Source organism: Ammodytes marinus (genome assembly GCF_949987685.1).
Source record: "Ammodytes marinus genome assembly, chromosome: 2".
Taxonomy (NCBI): domain Eukaryota; kingdom Metazoa; phylum Chordata; class Actinopteri; order Uranoscopiformes; family Ammodytidae; genus Ammodytes; species Ammodytes marinus.
In genome coordinates this window covers 18,641,476-18,658,077 of record NC_137231.1, presented here as the reverse complement: position 1 = coordinate 18,658,077, position 16,602 = coordinate 18,641,476, and the positions used below count along the sequence as shown (strand labels likewise).

At 39.4% G+C, this 16,602-nt stretch overlaps 3 protein-coding genes across 3 annotated transcripts; 1 reads left to right on the top strand and 2 right to left on the bottom strand.

Annotated features, from left to right (window-relative positions):
• Nucleotides 1-1,014: 1,014 nt before the first annotated feature.
• cUnh2orf68 (chromosome Un C2orf68 homolog) lies at nt 1,015-4,118 on the bottom strand. Its single transcript, XM_080042521.1, has 4 exons — nt 3,919-4,118; nt 3,069-3,184; nt 2,857-2,996; nt 1,015-2,759 (listed from the first exon to the last, which is right to left on the bottom strand). Exons 1-4 carry the CDS (start codon nt 4,026-4,028, stop codon nt 2,637-2,639), a joined length of 489 nt encoding a protein of 162 aa, XP_079898647.1. The 5' UTR covers nt 4,029-4,118; the 3' UTR covers nt 1,015-2,636.
• Nucleotides 4,119-4,383: 265 nt separating this feature from the next.
• On the top strand, nt 4,384-12,232 carry usp39 (ubiquitin specific peptidase 39). The gene is made up of 13 exons (XM_080040863.1): nt 4,384-4,555; nt 4,843-4,921; nt 5,029-5,123; nt 5,214-5,350; nt 5,691-5,843; nt 6,126-6,351; nt 6,947-7,021; nt 8,915-8,982; nt 9,341-9,529; nt 10,633-10,775; nt 10,969-11,104; nt 11,281-11,367; nt 11,946-12,232. The coding sequence occupies exons 1-13, from the start codon at nt 4,480-4,482 to the stop codon at nt 11,997-11,999; spliced, it is 1,518 nt and encodes a 505-aa protein (XP_079896989.1). The 5' UTR covers nt 4,384-4,479; the 3' UTR covers nt 12,000-12,232.
• A 148-nt stretch (nt 12,233-12,380) lies between these two features.
• sftpbb (surfactant protein Bb) lies at nt 12,381-16,021 on the bottom strand. The gene is made up of 11 exons (XM_080040874.1): nt 15,894-16,021; nt 15,728-15,780; nt 15,365-15,439; nt 14,922-15,044; nt 14,706-14,837; nt 14,513-14,593; nt 14,235-14,418; nt 13,985-14,127; nt 13,633-13,713; nt 13,249-13,359; nt 12,381-12,712 (listed from the first exon to the last, which is right to left on the bottom strand). Exons 1-11 carry the CDS (start codon nt 15,943-15,945, stop codon nt 12,674-12,676), a joined length of 1,074 nt encoding a protein of 357 aa, XP_079897000.1. The 5' UTR covers nt 15,946-16,021; the 3' UTR covers nt 12,381-12,673.
• Between the last annotated feature and the right edge of the window lie 581 nt (nt 16,022-16,602).

The following is a 16,602-nucleotide window of genomic DNA, read 5'->3' as shown; positions in this document are numbered from 1 at the left end:
TCATAGTAATTAGTTTATATATATATGTAGCATTAAAAAACAAATAAGCAAAATGTAAACCTGATTTGTAAAGTTTCTCATTTGCATGGTAACATGTCTCTTGATTGAGTGCTCTGGTTTGAGACACAGAACACTTATCTTGTATTGAGTCCAGGGGCTGCTCATTGTCAGGCAAGCATTAGCCAATACAGCATTATAAACCAGAGACCATGCAGATTCAAGGTTTATCTCTCCAGTTTCTACCTTTCCAGTATGATAAGCCTGCAGCGACACAACGCAGATTTGTACTGCCACCTGCTGAGGATAAGATGTAAAACACTTCCATCATTCAAATCAAATTGAAGTATTTTCTGTATCCCAGTGTGCTATGGTTACCATTAGGCATCAGACGATATGAAAATTTCATATTATAATTCATGACAAAATTATTTGGATTCACTATTATCCCGATAATCATCAAAATATTCTTACTATTGAAACTTAGCTTACATTGGTTATGAAAATATTTGTATTGCATCACAGAAGACATATTGTTTTAGATTAACTTCATTTTTGGAGAAAATAAATAAATTTTTTATTTTTAAATTATTACTTTTTTTAAGCTAAGATTTCGGTCAATTTGACAGGTTCAGGATTTTGGAATGACTGGGAGGATACAACTCCCCCTTCAGTCAATTAAAAGATAAAACCAGGAAAATCAATACAGGACTTTAGGACTCACTGTAAGTGAGCTAGACGGCTTTTTTCAAGTCACTCATGATGAGAAGATATTCCCAACCATGGAAATTCCCCATGATCGTGGTATGGTGAGTGTTTCTTTTGGTTCTTTTATGTGCAGATTATTAAACATCGTATATTGTCCCATTCCTAATTACAACAAATGTATTCTGCAGGATTAAAGTGAACAAAGTCGGTATAAGTGTTGATCTAGTTTTCTCCCCCAGATGTGAGTGTTTTGTTTAACAACACAACAACACAAAGAAAAAACATTCACATTTTATGGCTGTTCAAATCAACAAGTGCAGATCCAGACACATTTGGACAGAAATACATGGCTTTTATGTATATGTAATTTTATATGTAAAGTAGTATCAAAAATAAAAATATTTCAACAACACAAAATAAATAAGAATACTGAAAACAATGAAATACAGTGGCCACACAAACACAGTATCATGGCTATGTCCTCTAAATGCTCCAACTCGAAAATTTCTAAACACAAGATTGCTGACAGATTGGTGTGTTCCGTTTACAGCATTTTACAAAAAAATTATAAATCTTGTTTATAAAATGTCAATCTTCTTAAACACGAGAAACACAGACACGTTCAACTGAGGAAGCTTAACAGTGTTCTCTGTCTAAGAGTAACTATTCCTTTCTGAATTTAACTGTTGGAAAACAAAAACATAATCTTATAGGTCCAGTCCACTTGAAGGTGTACAAAGTGTCCCTTAAAGTGGCTACGAGTAACTTTTTCGGTTGGCAGCCCCTTTGGACAAAAGCGGTAGTATTTTTACGACGCCAGCTGTCGTAAAGCTGTTTTCTAGTGTGTGCCGGCCGTGCGAGTGTCAAATGATTAGGACGCAATATATGTGAGGGCACGGACTATTTTCGGCTCCGTGAGAGTGGTTAGTGACACTGCATAAACTAATGCCAGTCAGTGCCACACACACCTGATTGCAATGAGTTGATGCAGGTTCACTAACCACTCGCATGGAGCTGAAAGATTTTCGTGTCCTCACAGAAAGCGAATGAACGAGATGGCAGTTAGTATAGATCACAATGAGGTAATGTGTTTATGTTGTTGTAAATAATGGTCATCTGATGATGGTGAAGCAAAGTAAACTTTGTTTTAGTATCGCTCATTCATTTAGGAGTAAACACTGGAGTCTAGTTCACTCCCGTGAAATTGTGTACACGTTGCTTGGCAACGCCCTCCTCCTGCCCGTCTATCTCTTTTAGATTTTCTTCACTGCATTTTCTTTTTTTTCTTTGATGGTTCAGCCCCGTTATCAGTCATTGCGACGACAAATAACTGTCTCAAACAAGGCTCCCCCTCCCCTTCCCTCACCTGGAGGGATATGCTTCTCAAATTGCGTTGCTGCGCTACACTGAAATCTGCGACCAATACGAATATATGTGACCATAGAGCCTGCATGCGCAAACCAAAAATTGGACTGGGTGTGGGACCAAACCAAATGCAGTAATAAAAACTATATAAAAACGTCTTTCTTAGCACTGATGGTCTCGTTTGCTGTTAAAGGTAAAAAAGGATTATCAGAGGAAACATGAGGCTGTTTTAAAGATATTTAAAAGTTACTCGTATTGGCTTTAAGTTATGAGGTAACAGTCAAAGGTGAGTTTTATGTGGTACACATGAACCCGACAGTTAACTCCCATCCTTACTGTCTATGATAAGTCCTGTTTCTTCTTCTCCGAAAAACAGAAAACGGCTTGATAGTGGGTCATCAAGATAGACCTCTGCTGACAGTCACATGATCCCAGAGTCCACATTATGAACCCCACCACTGTCTTTACAGTGTTAATACTTAATAGAAGCACAGAACTGCAAACAAATTATTTCTTTTTGTTGCCTGTAGCCCCTTCTGTCATAATCTACTGTTTGAGAAAGTTGTTCAGCGTTTGTCTCGCCTTTTGTCCATTTCCTTTCGAATTCGAGCCTCTAGAGCTGCCCTCATGGCTGAATCCAGGATGTTCTTCTGGGCAACATGTTCCACCACCTTCCTAGGCTTATCCTCCTTTGAAAAGGCAAAGAACATGATGGAATTGAGACAAAAACAACTTAAAATAGATGAAAGAGTCAGAAACATATCAGTCAAAGGGATGCACATTAACCTTGTGCACAAGAAAGGAGGTAATGGAACCAGAGTCCGCCTGATAGTCGAGCCAGAAGAGTTCCGTTCCATGGGTCTCCGTCTCTGTGCTCGACCCACTCTCATTCCACTCTTCAGCACCGGCCCCTGGCTCGGATCCATCTAGAAAATAAGCACACGTGTGTAATCCGGATTCTGTGTTGGTGAAAACACAACAATGCGTGTCAAACTTACGTCTTCGTCGAGGATGGTACACCTCGATATCAGGTCGACGTGGTCGTCTGGGGGTAGTGGTGTGCCTCCGCTGCTGAAGCTCTTTGGCTTGCCTCACCTCCCTATCATAGTCATCTCTTGAAGAGACAAGAAATCAACATTTTGTTACTGCTATGACATGCACAAGATACCACAGATAGGAGTTTCAAAAACATGCAGTGCAACATACCATTGACCTTCTAAACTAGTTAGTTAAACAACAGCAATTGAGGTAATTTTAAGGCTATTTTTATGTAGTTTGCACAAGGATAAAATATTACAATCAAATTTCCCGCAAACCAACACAAAACTGCTCTACGAAATATAGCAATTAGTAAGATTAAATGTAAGAATATATCTAATAATCTATTTTAAAAAGAAGAATTGTCTGTCGCCGTGTTTCGCACTATAATATGAGGCAAATAGTGTTTTGTACTTTTAATTTGTCTTTCAAAGTATCTCTAACACGTCCAGCCGAATCCTTATGCAAGTTATTTCAAAGCTCAAACTATATCTGATATTTGTACGCTACACAGATTTACCCCTTGGCACTGCTGAAACAAACCTGTAGATTAGATATATTTGGGATTACAGTAGTTTTGCCTCTAGAAACCGAACAGATAACTTCAACCAACAGGCCCGTGCGACCTTTCTTTTATTTTCCCTGTGAGCGTCATTACCTGTCCTACCCATGAACCTGCCTTCATCATCAGATCAACTTTTATAAAAAGAAGTGGATGCAGCTCGTGATATTGTGGTTAACTGTTGTGAACTACCTGACTGGTTAGCAATAGCTCTTAGTATGCTAGCTAAAGATAGCTGAGGAGATCACCTAGCAATCTGGTTCCTCCGGATATGGTGCAGGAAGCCATGGCTCATATCCAAACGCCCCACAGGTTTGCATTTCAGCTCGTGGCCTTCATCGTCTCCTAAAATGTCCATCTCAACTAACAGTTCCACTGTAATAGAATTGTTGAGATAATGCCGCTAATGATTGCAACAATTTTCTGTCGGATCCACAAACACTGACAAAAAGCTACATGCTAGCTAATTGTAAATTGTTGTCCAATTGTAACACTACCGGAGTTTACAAGTTAATAATAGCTTTATAAATTGCCCATGGTCTTTAAGTAGACATTTCGTGAAACACCTTAACACAGAAAAAGGACATATATCAAAAACATACAATAAAAACAATAGTTATGCTTTCACAACTCAATTTCCAACATAGGTGATGATGGCACCGGAACGCTTCTAACTCCGGGATAGTTTTTTCTATGTGCGACGCATAAGCACAACTGCCGCGAGTTTAGACCGACGCGCGCGGCGCTTGAACCATTAATTTCCTCCAAATAAAGTTGTACCGTCGCTGTTGTTTTGAAATCAAGCACAAATGCAAGCTGCTGTGATGGTTTCTGTGAAGCGAGAAAGAGAAGCCGAGCTGGACGACGATGACAACGAAGACAGGGGTAAGTTGTTTTACTACTAACGTTTGTGCTACGTTTTGGTTAGCCGGTGCGGCTAAAATGAAAGTGTGTTCGATTTGGCTCACGGCTCGGTCCATTCAGAAACATGCGGGTGAACAAGTAACGCCATTGTGTAGTTTTAACTGGATTAAACCAATGTGTCGCCGTTCTAGTTCGCGTTGTTCGTGAAATTATTCATCCCCTAAAGACTTAAACGCTTGCTTAGCTAGCATGTTTAGCTACACTCTATTCTGACTTATATCGTTTTATTTCACCTCTTGTGGAAGCAGTTCCGGCCAAACTAGGCCGAGGACGTCTGGCAGAAGACCGGAGGAGCCGCCACTGTCCTTACCTTGACACCATAAACAGGCAAGTTACACTTAAACGTGCATACACATTGATGCTAAATGCTAGGTAGCTCCGTCCTCCTCTATAGCTCTGCAGCTGATTCCCTGTTTTGTTTGTTTATCCATCAGGAGTGTGCTGGACTTTGACTTTGAGAAGCTCTGCTCCATATCTCTCTCTCACATAAATGTATATGCCTGTCTTATATGCGGTAAATACTTTCAAGGTATGTGAATTATCTGATTATCCATTATTCACCAGAGATTAAACACCATGTTGTATTTGAACTGGTTGACTCGTGTGTTCTTCCCTGTAGGTAGAGGTTTGAAGTCCCATGCGTACACTCATAGTGTGCAGTTTACCCATCATGTGTTCCTGAATCTACACACTCTCAAGTTTTACTGTCTGCCAGACAACTATGAGATCATTGACTCTTCACTAGAAGACATCACGGTCAGTAAAGTCATGGTGTTACAAACTGATCATTATATTTTATTATTACACTTTGATAGCAAATATTAAGTTTGATTATAGTTATTAGGACATAGCTTAAATACCATCTGATATAAAGTTTGCTTGACAGCCAGTCATACAGTATTGTGATTTGTGAATTTGGTCTAGGACAGGTTCTTGTTATGAAAGTTAGTTAAATATACTTTTAAAGCGCCAGCAAGGTCCTACTGGTCTTGAACTATTACATTGTTGATATCGAGGTGCTGAGTCATGTATACTGCACTGTAGAAAACTGTACTTTTGTGCTTGTGTTTATTGACACTTTCTCACTTTTCTACAGTATGTGTTGAAACCAACTTTCACCAAGCGGCACATCGCAGGGCTAGACAAGCAGGGAAAGCTATACAGAGCCTATGACGGTACAACCTATCTGCCTGGCATTGTAGGGCTCAACAACATCAAAGCCAACGACTATGCCAATGTGGTGTTACAGGTATGAATAATTGACAAAGATGAATTTTTTCCAGACTTCGTCGAACACTTAGCAGGCGTGTAAAATGTGCCTTTTCGGGCGCCCTTAGCTCAGTTGGTAGGGCGTCCCCCCCGGGCCGGGCCCAGCAGCAGACCCGGGTTCGATTCCTGCCCGGGTCGTTCTCTGCATGTCACTCCCCTCTTTATCCCATTTCACCTCTGTCTCTTCACACTGTCAATAAAGCATGGAAAATGCCAAGAAATATAAAACATTATTTTTTTTAAATTTGCCTTTTCTTTCTAGGCTTTTTCAAATGTTCCACCTTTGCGAAACTACTTCTTGGAAGAGGAAAACTACAGGGGAATTCGCAGGCCACCGGGGGACATCATGTTTCTTTTGGTGCAAAGGTTTGGTGAACTGATGCGCAAACTTTGGAATCCCAGGAACTTCAAGGCCCATGTGTCTCCCCATGAGATGCTGCAGGCTGTGGTCCTGTGCAGCAAGAAGAACTTCCAAATTACCAAGCAAGGTAACGCTTTAGTGGCCAGAAACATTAGTACTGCACTATCCAACGTACTGAATGTCTCAAGTAGGGATTGATTTAGTACTGAAATAACGATCTCCTTATCAATAACAAACTTCACGTTAATGTAAGCGTAGAGGCTCAGCTCCAACCAGTGTTTCTGTTCTCTCAAAAATGGAACATTATGATGAATTATTTTTTGACTTTGTAAATTGAGGAAAATTCAACGTACTTAAATCCTGAGCAACAATAAGTTTGTGTAAGCAAAGGTACACTGTACATTGCTGTCACACAAAAAGGGGGGAGACATTACATATAGTTACAGTATTATTTCTTTTTCCAAAGGCAGCACAAGTAAAAATGGTTTGGTAGCAAAATACGGTAAAGCCTCTAAAAAATGCTTGTGTTGATTTTGGACATATGTAGTGATGTAAAATATATGACTACATTATAATTGTGAAATTGGGATTTCTTCCCTCTGGCAAAAATGGTACCATCAAATTGTATAGTTGTATAATTGTATGCTTAATCTCAAGTAGGCTTTTAACATAGAGAGTGGACACTAGGTTGTGGTGCTGACTTGTTGTTTGGTGTTCTGCAGGAGATGCTGTGGACTTCATGACGTGGTTCTTGAATGCTCTGCATGGTGCTCTCGGAGGCACGAAGAAAAAAACATGTAAGAATCAAAGGTGCTTGATCCTTAATGTTACTTAATTGTACAGTCATATGAAAAAGTTTGGGAACCCCTCTCAGCCGGCATTATAATTGACTCTGCTTTCACAAAAAAAATATAAAAGTGGTATGTCTTTAATTTACCAGGAACAGCTAAGTACTGGGATGTTTTCCAAACAAAGATTTTTTGAAAAGCAGTATTTGGTTGTATGAAATAAAATAAAATGTGAAAAACTGGCTGTGCAAAAATATAGGAACCCTTGTGGTTTTGTTGATTTTAATGCCTGTAACAGCATGTAAAACTGATGACTTTAAACACAAAGTTGGTTGGATTATGTTGTTAAGCCTTGAACCTCATAGAAATGTCTGTTTAATCATGAGAAAATGTATTTTAGGTGCCTAAATGCAAGTTGCACTTCTCTTTGACTCTCTGCTGAAGTGAGACAGAATGGGATCATCAAAACAGCTCCCAAAAGATCTGAAAAACAAAGATTGTTCATTGTCATGGTTTAGGGGAAGGCTACAAGAAGCTTTCCCAAAGGTTTCAATTGTCAATTTCGACTGTAGGGAACGTTGTCAGGAAATGGAAGGACACAGGCACAGTTGCAATTAAACCCAGGTCTGGAAGATCAAGAAAAAAACAGGAGCGGCATAGGTGGAGGATTGTGAGAATGGTTGCACACAACCCACAGATCACCTCCAAAGACCTGCAAGAACATCTGGCTGCAGATTGTGTATCTGTACATCGTTCAACAATTCAGCGCAATTTGCACCAAAACATCTTCTTTTTATAAAGACCAAATAACTTAATTTTTGTCTCATCAGTCCAAAGCATTTTCTTCCAATATGAAGCTGGCTTGTCTAAATGAGCTTTTGCATACTCCATGCAACTGTATCTGTTTGCGTGGGCGCAGAAAGGGCTTCCTTCTCATCACCCGGCCATACAGATGTTTTGGTGCAAATTGCACTGAATTGTAGAACCATACAGATACACAATCTGCAGCCAGATGTTCTTGCAGGTCTTTGGAGGTGATCTTTGGGTTGTGTGCAACCATTCTCACAATCCGCCGCATATGCCGCTCTTGTACTTTTCTTGGTCTGCTAGACCTGGGTATAACTGCAACTGTGCCTGTGTCCTTCCATTCCCTGACAACGTTCCCTACAGTCGAAATTGACAATTGAAACCTTTGGGAAAGCTTCTTGTAGCCTTCCCCTAAACCATGACAATGAATAATCTTTGTTTTTAAGATCTTTTGGGAGCTGTTTTGATGATCACATTCTGTCTCACTTCTGCAGAGAGTCAAAGAGAGGTGGAACTTGCATTTAGGCACCTAAAATACCTTTTATCATGATTAAACAGACCTTTATATGAGGTTCAAGGCTTAACAACATAATCCAACCAATTTTGTGTTTAAAGTCCTCAGTTTTACATGCTGTTACATGCATTAAAATCAGCAAGACCACAAGGGTTCCCATATTTTTGCACAGCCAGTTTTTCACATTTTATTTAATTTCATAAAACTAAATACTGCTTTTCAAAAAATCTTTGTTTGGAAAACATCCCAGTACTTAGCTGTTCCTGGTAAATTAAAGACATACCACTTTTATCTTTTTTGTGTGAAAGCAGAGTCAATTATAATGCCGGCTGAGAGGGGTTCCCAAACTTTTTCATGACTGTATATGCAAGGTAAGTCTTCTATAACATTTAGGTGGTTATTAGGCACACTAATGGTAAAGCTGAAGAGAAAACTTACTGTTGTGTATATATAATGTGAATGATGTTTCTCTTGGTTGAATTTAATTGAAGATAGCATTTTTAGTAATGAAAAATCCTTCATATTATACATTGATTTATTTTTAATGGTGTGGATTGACCTCTGTCTTTCTGACCTGATAGCAATCATTACAAAAGCTTTTCAAGGCTCCATGCGGATCTTCTCCAAGAAACTTCCACATCCAGATTTGGTGAGTGTCCTTCTAATTTTATTTGTTGACATCTGGAATATGAATCATTTGGCTAATAGAATAGTAATTATCCATCCAATTTGTTTCAAAATGCTTTTCCTGAATACATTTACTCATCAAAATGAAAAACAGTTGATTTTTAGTCTTTTACAGATTTATTTTAGCTTTAGTTCCCCTGAAACAATGTTAAATACGTGATTGAAACAATGTCAAAAGGAAAATAAACGTCCTCAAGCGACTAGGTCAGATAAAAGAGAAATTTCCACATGTCTTTTTTACTATTTGTTCTTTTTTTCTCTATGAAAACATAATTCTAATTGCCTAAAAACAATTAAAATGTTTTTTCTTTTCCCCCCAGCTACCAGAGGAGAAAGAGGCATTGCTTGTGACAGAGGAGTACCAGGAGCAGATGTCTGAGTCCACCTTCCTGTTTCTGACTCTTGACCTTCCAACAGCTCCACTGTACAAGGATGAGAAGGAGCAGCTTATTATCCCGCAGGTCCCTCTCTTCAACATCCTGGGCAAGTTCAATGGCAGCACAGAGAAGGTATGAATTCATTCACATATTCTTGACATATCGTGCAACATAAAAGAAAAGTAGGGAAAATTAAGTCATCTTTGTGTATGATTTTTTCTTTTTTGGCCATAAACTTGATGATTACATATGACCTTGGTAGGGTTGGGAAATGTGTAGTGAACTGAACATTGACCAGGTCCACTGCAAAACAATGCGAGGGACATTAATGTTTTGGACTTGTTATATGCATTTAAATACTAATATATCAATAATGTATATAGCCTTTTTTTGGGGAAAGATAAAAGGCCGTGACATGTTAGCGGTGGATGTCACTGTCATAGACTGACTGGAGCAATATGCACTGCTGTCAAGCCAGCCGTCTTTCTTTTTTGCTCAATCTAACCTGCAGCTCCTGAATTTAAAGTGCACCTGTAATGCGAACTTTATGGTAAATGCACAGATACGTCTCAAGGCGAGCCGAAAGGCACAGTGAGCTACCTTGTAGTGTAATCTTTTTCGCTTTTTCAACAGACAGTGTTTCTGTAAGGAAGTATTGACGATGGAATATGAAATATAATTGTAAGCTTCGCAAGCAACCTGCATACTGTAATAATAATAATAAAGCCTCAAAGTGTATCCGACCTGCCGAATTTGGCACACAGACACTATAGTGTTTCAAAGTCTGGTTTTGATATATGTTATAACAAACACATAGGCAGTGAAAAGAAGCAACTTCCAAAAGTACCTCAAGATACCTTCACTGCTGGATGTTTTATGATACAAAAAAAGACTTGAATTTGATTTGCTAAAGCAGTCGCAAACCAGGTACGTAAAAATTATGTTTGTTTACCCCCAATAAGTAATTATTTAAAGGAAGCCATCAAGGTAGATTGAACAAACAAACTAAATAACTCTAAACTGAAACTACCTGATCTGGTGGGGCAAGGACGAGAGGCGCCTTTTGAATCAGGATCTGATGATGGTCATAGGTCTATCTGCCCAGCCCTGTCACATTGTCAAACCTGAAACAAAATGTGATATTACAGCCGCAGCATATTTCTGATGCTATATTTATTTGTTGAACCGAGCTCTCTAAATTTCTGTGCACACTTTCCTGTCTCATTTACATTCAGGAATACAAAACCTACAAAGAGAATTTTCTCAAAAGGTTCCAGCTGACCAAACTGCCTCCGTATCTCGTCTTTTGCATCAAAAGATTCACCAAAAACAACTTCTTTGTGGAAAAGAATCCCACAATCGTCAACTTCCCTATCACGTAAGTGCTCATCATATACTGTATCAAAATATGTAGCCTTGATTGCAGTGCCTGAGAAAACCATAGACGTGAATTGATAATAGTAATAAAGATTTATTATTATTGTATAATTTAACTGTTGAGAGGTGATGTTGATATGTTGATTTTGTCCTCTGCACTTGGTCATGTTCTCACTTTGTGTTCGCTCCAACAGGAATGTAGATCTTCGTGAGTACTTGACAGAAGAAGCTCAAGTCACAGAGAAGCACACAACATATGACCTCGTTGCCAACGTAGTGCATGATGGGAAACCCACTGAGGGAGCGTACAGAATACACGTTCTGCACCACGTAGGTTTCCGCCTGATATTTCTGAAATGTCCATTGATTTCCTGTGATTACTCCTAACAGCCTTAGGCCAAAGGCATTAAGTTCCAGTATGTATGGACCAAGCAAGTGCTTTTAGTATAGGTTTAATTGATGCCACTTACATCATCTGTCTCAACATGTCTTTGTGTTTTGATCAGGGAACTGGGAAGTGGTATGAGATGCAAGACCTGCAGGTGACTGACATCCTCCCTCAGATGATTACTCTGTCTGAGGCTTATATCCAGGCAAGTGGTCTCCTTTATTCTGTGTATGTTGGAAAATGTTGCAGAGCCTTGACTCTTTATTTTCCATACAACATGAAATAACATAACATTCATTACCTTTCACTTATGTCTTTCAATTTTATAAAGCAAATCTACAATACACTATACAGTATCTATTATTTTTAACCCCATGTAAGATCATACTGTAGATCAGGCAGTAGTTTTCCTCTCTATCTCTCTATACAACGTAAATGACTCGCAGTCTATATAGCATACGGATTTTAATGACGCACAGTTATTTGCTGATGGCACAAAATCACTATAACCATGATCGACGTATGGCATATATCCATGATTGTTAACACTTTGGCAGTATTCACTTAGTGCTTCCTGCTTTTCCCTGCCCCAGAATGTCTGTCCAATGAATAAATGACCTTGGCACACTTGTGATTTTGCTTCATAATGCTGGTTCACTTGCATCCAAATACTATTTGGTCTGAATCAAAGCAAGTGAACTAGCGGACTTTCCCAGTGTGAATACACCCATTACTATTGCATAGTGCTCATTTTAGTAACAAATGTCTTTTTTTCTGTTCTAGATTTGGAAGAGACAAGGGAGTGACGATGACACAAACAACCACACTGAGGTGTAAGTGAGGCAGGATTTTCTACAGTGTGCGTGACCACAAATGTGGTCACCATTTTGGAAATTAACTGGGTATTTAAGTGATTACAAATGACCACAGAGTGAAAGGAGCGCATCAGGACTTGTTTTGTTATTGTCACACAAAAAAAAGCAAATCAATGTAAATTCTTTTTTTTTTTTTCACTGATTTGTCTGTATCTTTATTATGTGGAAGTTTCTAAATAAACAAGCTCCAGGACACATGGTCTAGCCGTACTTTATGTTGCATTTGAATGACAAACCTGTGCAACTATGTTGACTTGTCAGTTGTCCAAATAGTCTTTAATACATATTAAGAGCTCATCTTGTGTATTGATGGACAGCGATTTTTCCATTTCCACATTCATAAAACATAAAGAGCAATGTGCTGAATAATACTGTTCACAAAACCGGTAAACCCTGCAGAGACGGATGTTTCAGACTGAATCCCAGCCTCAGTCTTGTGACACTACATGCAAAACAGAATATTTCATTAGGATTATTTGTGTCTTATTGAATGAAATGAGAAAAAAAACAATAAAAAAATAAAAGTTTATCAGTGTATTAAGATTATATAACTTGTAGGAGTTGATCTGTTCAATAGTGCATCTGTGTAACAACTTAGTTCTTTGTGTGCAGATGTTTTCAGTGCTGCCGTTTGGTTCATTCTTTCCACATGAACTTTTCGCAGAAGGCCTGGTTCTGTAAATAAAAACACAGAAACAGGATGTGAAACATAAATTACTTACAAAGTAACACTAGGTGATGTTGGGTTAAGGTTGAACTTTATTGTCCCTTTTTGGACATTTGGCTTGGGCACAGTGCATGACTGCTTCGTAAAATAGGGTTTCCATACATCTTCAACATTTCTCAAAGACACAATAATGTGACCTCTGACCATCTTGACTATGGCGAAACCATTAGAACCTCATGGTTGTCATGCTTGCTGCAGTGTGAGCATCTTGACTCTCAGAGCCTGACTATATTGCTTGATTTTTATAAATGAGTGATGACTTCTCATCATGGAACTAAACATAGAAAACTACTCTGAATAAATAGCCTAAAATCTCTTACAAAAATGGTGTTGGAGGTCTTGGTCAGATGGATGGATTTGATCATTTCTTTTTAAGGGGTGATCATTTAGGTGACCTTTTTAATAATATTAATGGAGTAAAGACCTGCATTTATGCATCACTTTTATCAACTAAACTAGCAATATTTGTAAGAGTTGAACTTACGCCACACTTCTGAGCTGTTTGGATATCTTTGCACCAGTAGCTTGGGCCCCGAGAACATTGATTTTTCCCCAGCGAACCCATCTTTGTTGAGGCCCTGCACAGATCGGTTCTCTGCAGGACAGAGAGGTTAAAAGATCCTGAGAGAACGAACCAGTTCTACTGGCTACACTGTGCTACTGATTGGTGTTGCGTCCACTAGGGCTCATCTTACTGTAGTAAATTATGTTAAATCAAAAGAAGTGTGCTGCTGCTAGTGGTGTTGAATTTCATGTCAACCCTGTTAGGTGTCCCCAATTATACACTATATAAAATGTACTGTAGGCCACAGATCTGTAAATAATGCATGTGACTTTAAATAGAAAAGAAAAAAAAGTGTATTCTTACTTCACAAGCATGTGGAACGTCCATCTGGTTTCCCAAAACCTTCTGCAGTCTGGTGCCATAGATTTTGGTGAAAGCCTCACACTAAAAAGGACATGAAGTCAGTCAGTTCATCTTACATCTTTTCTTAATCTACCGGACCAAAGATTGCTTGGATACCTTTACTGAAAATCAATTTAAGCAATGAATAAAGAGAGGCCATAAATACAAACGATATAAAACAGGATCCAAACAGGATATGAAGGGACATTAGGCATAATCAGTTGAGCACCAAAATATTTTGATTGGTTTACAGTTAAGTGATTTGTGAAGGATTCTGTTAGCTGGGAGTAGCAGGGATATTTGAGGGTCAGACCTTGGGGATTGCATTGGGATGAAGGACACACACAGACTGGAGGAAAGAGGAAGTCTGATGTTCGGTGGAGTTGGGATCCAGATATAGTCGGCTTAGCACAGCCAGCGTGCGGCATGACTCGCAGTCCGAGGGGAGGAGTACCTCTGGGTAATCGGGGGAAACGGTTAACTTGGCGGTGGAACTGTGACGTTCAGGTCAAACCAATACAAAATTGACGGCCAAATGTATTCACTCTAAACATGCCACTGACCTTGAACAGGATGCTCCTTGAACAAACAGAGGTGCAACAGAGAACAAATGGTGTGGGGTGCAGCAGACGATAGGAGGAAGTCCACTATCTGTGCGCCGTATTTGTCGACAAAATCATCGCATTCGTCCTTATAGCTCTGTGGTGCAAGATCGCAGACCTCTCCCATGAGCTTCATCAGAGCATCCTGCAACAAAGAGAAGGCCATTGACAATCACTTGTGATGTAGGTTAGAGGGGACATGGGCCTGTGATGTGAGTTAAAAAAAAGAGTCACCTCACCTCAGTCATATTTTGGGGCAACAGGGTTTCCAGCTTCTTGATAATAAACAAACACATGCTGCACACTGGGTTGAACAGCTCCTGGAGACAGGATTAGATGGTGAGATGGACATTTAGATAGTTAAGATATGAAAAACCACAAGTTTCATTTCACCTTCCATTTTAACATTCACTTCAGCTTTCTCATACTCACATCGCTGCTGGTGATCATGCTGAGTGCAGAGCTGGATAAGTGTTTATCAGTGACACGGTGTGAAAGTTTCAGCAGTTCTTCCTCCTTGTTGGCAGCACAGAGTCCAAAAACCATACACGTCTCTCCCGGTTTCTACAAAAAGCAAGTTATCTTACCTTAAAGGTCAAAGGCTAAAGTGTTAATTATTTTCCCACGTCTTAATAGAAAAAAACTCACCAGGTGACCAGGTGTTTGCTGCAGGACTTTTGGCAAATACATATTCACCTGTGAATCACACTCGGATACCTGTTCTCCTTGGAGACTTTGGCACAGAGCATGCAAGGTGACATAGATGGTCTCCTGCGAAGCACAACAGTTGATGCCTTTACTGACTGTGTTGTGACTGTAAAACCAGTTGTCTACTTGTGTTGAAAACAGACAAATGTGCTTTTCTAAACGAACAGAAAAGCATTTTGTCTTTATATCTACAGAAAGTGAGCACATGCAAAATGGTTGCAATATCGGACCATTTTTTAGGTTGAACTTTTTAAGAAATTGCAGGGCTGGCTGGGTGTGGCTGAAAGTTCACTCCCGTTAACCATATCCTCAAACCAGGAGTGAGTAGAGGACGGGGAAGTGAAAGTGAAACTGTGCAGTGAACCATTGACCTAAATCCTTACCTTAGTCTCTCTGCTGGGCATCATGTTAGCGGAAAGCTGGATGATCTGACTGCATTCTGAACACATATCCAGGGTCTGACAAGGAAAAAACCCACAGAGAGACGAATATTTAGGCAAGAAGGTGTCGGATCCACAGCATTTAACACTGTAGCTCAGTGATTATAGGAAGCAAAACATGCCTTATTGGTAATAAATGCATTTACTATTTTTTCCATGCATAGGCCTTCATAACCTACATGTGCAAAAACAAGAGAATCTTAAAAAGAGACTATTAAATATTATTTCTAAATTATTAGGCTATAGTTAGGCCTAGGCCTATTTCTTAAATATAAGGCATACTACAATAACAGGTAACAGGCTCACCAGAGATTCCTGTTTGATAAATGACACCGGGTCCACAATGAACCTGGAGTCTCCTTAAAAGAACAGAAAGAGAAATGACACGGGACGGTCATGGGTGGAGAAATACAGAGGAAAACAAGCGGCTGGTCAGGTGACAGCGATGCAGACGTCTGTCAGTAAATCTTACCGGGCCACAGAGACACCGCCAGGATCACCAGGACCAAGCTAGACGTCGACATGATGAAGTGAAAGAGCGCAAAGCGATACGAATCCAAGATGATGTTGAGTCTACAACAATATCGACGCAGTACTGTGGTCGTAACGGAAATACAGGTTAATCATCTCGGCCAATCACAGCGGCGAATGTTACGCGCAGGCGCTGTGGAGCAAATAATAAAAAATCTGCAACATTGTATTACTACAATCCTAAATTAGCAACAGGAAACCAGTGCAAACCATGGTGCAAACGGTATTTTCACAACCTTGAGTCTAAACAAATATTTAACAGATACATTCAGAGTACAACTGATATTAAATCTTTAAAATGTAACTTTTACTAAAACAATAATCATCCAATATTATAAGTTATACTTCCACAGCAGTGATTATAAATATAGCTACACTAACGATGATATTATGATATTGCCTTGTGATCAACAGGCAAATCTCCAACCTTCATATTCTCAGAATCCTTGAAAGAGTAGCCTTGTTGTCACACAAAATCTATCAGCACACATGCAACTATCCACTCTGAACCTTTTAAATCTGGCTACATAGCACACAGAGACCACCCTTATTAAATATCACCAAAGACCTCCTCATCGATGCTGCTTCTCTCATCTCCCTATACATTTTTGCAGCCTCCAACACAGATTCCCACACTGTGGAGGCCTCAC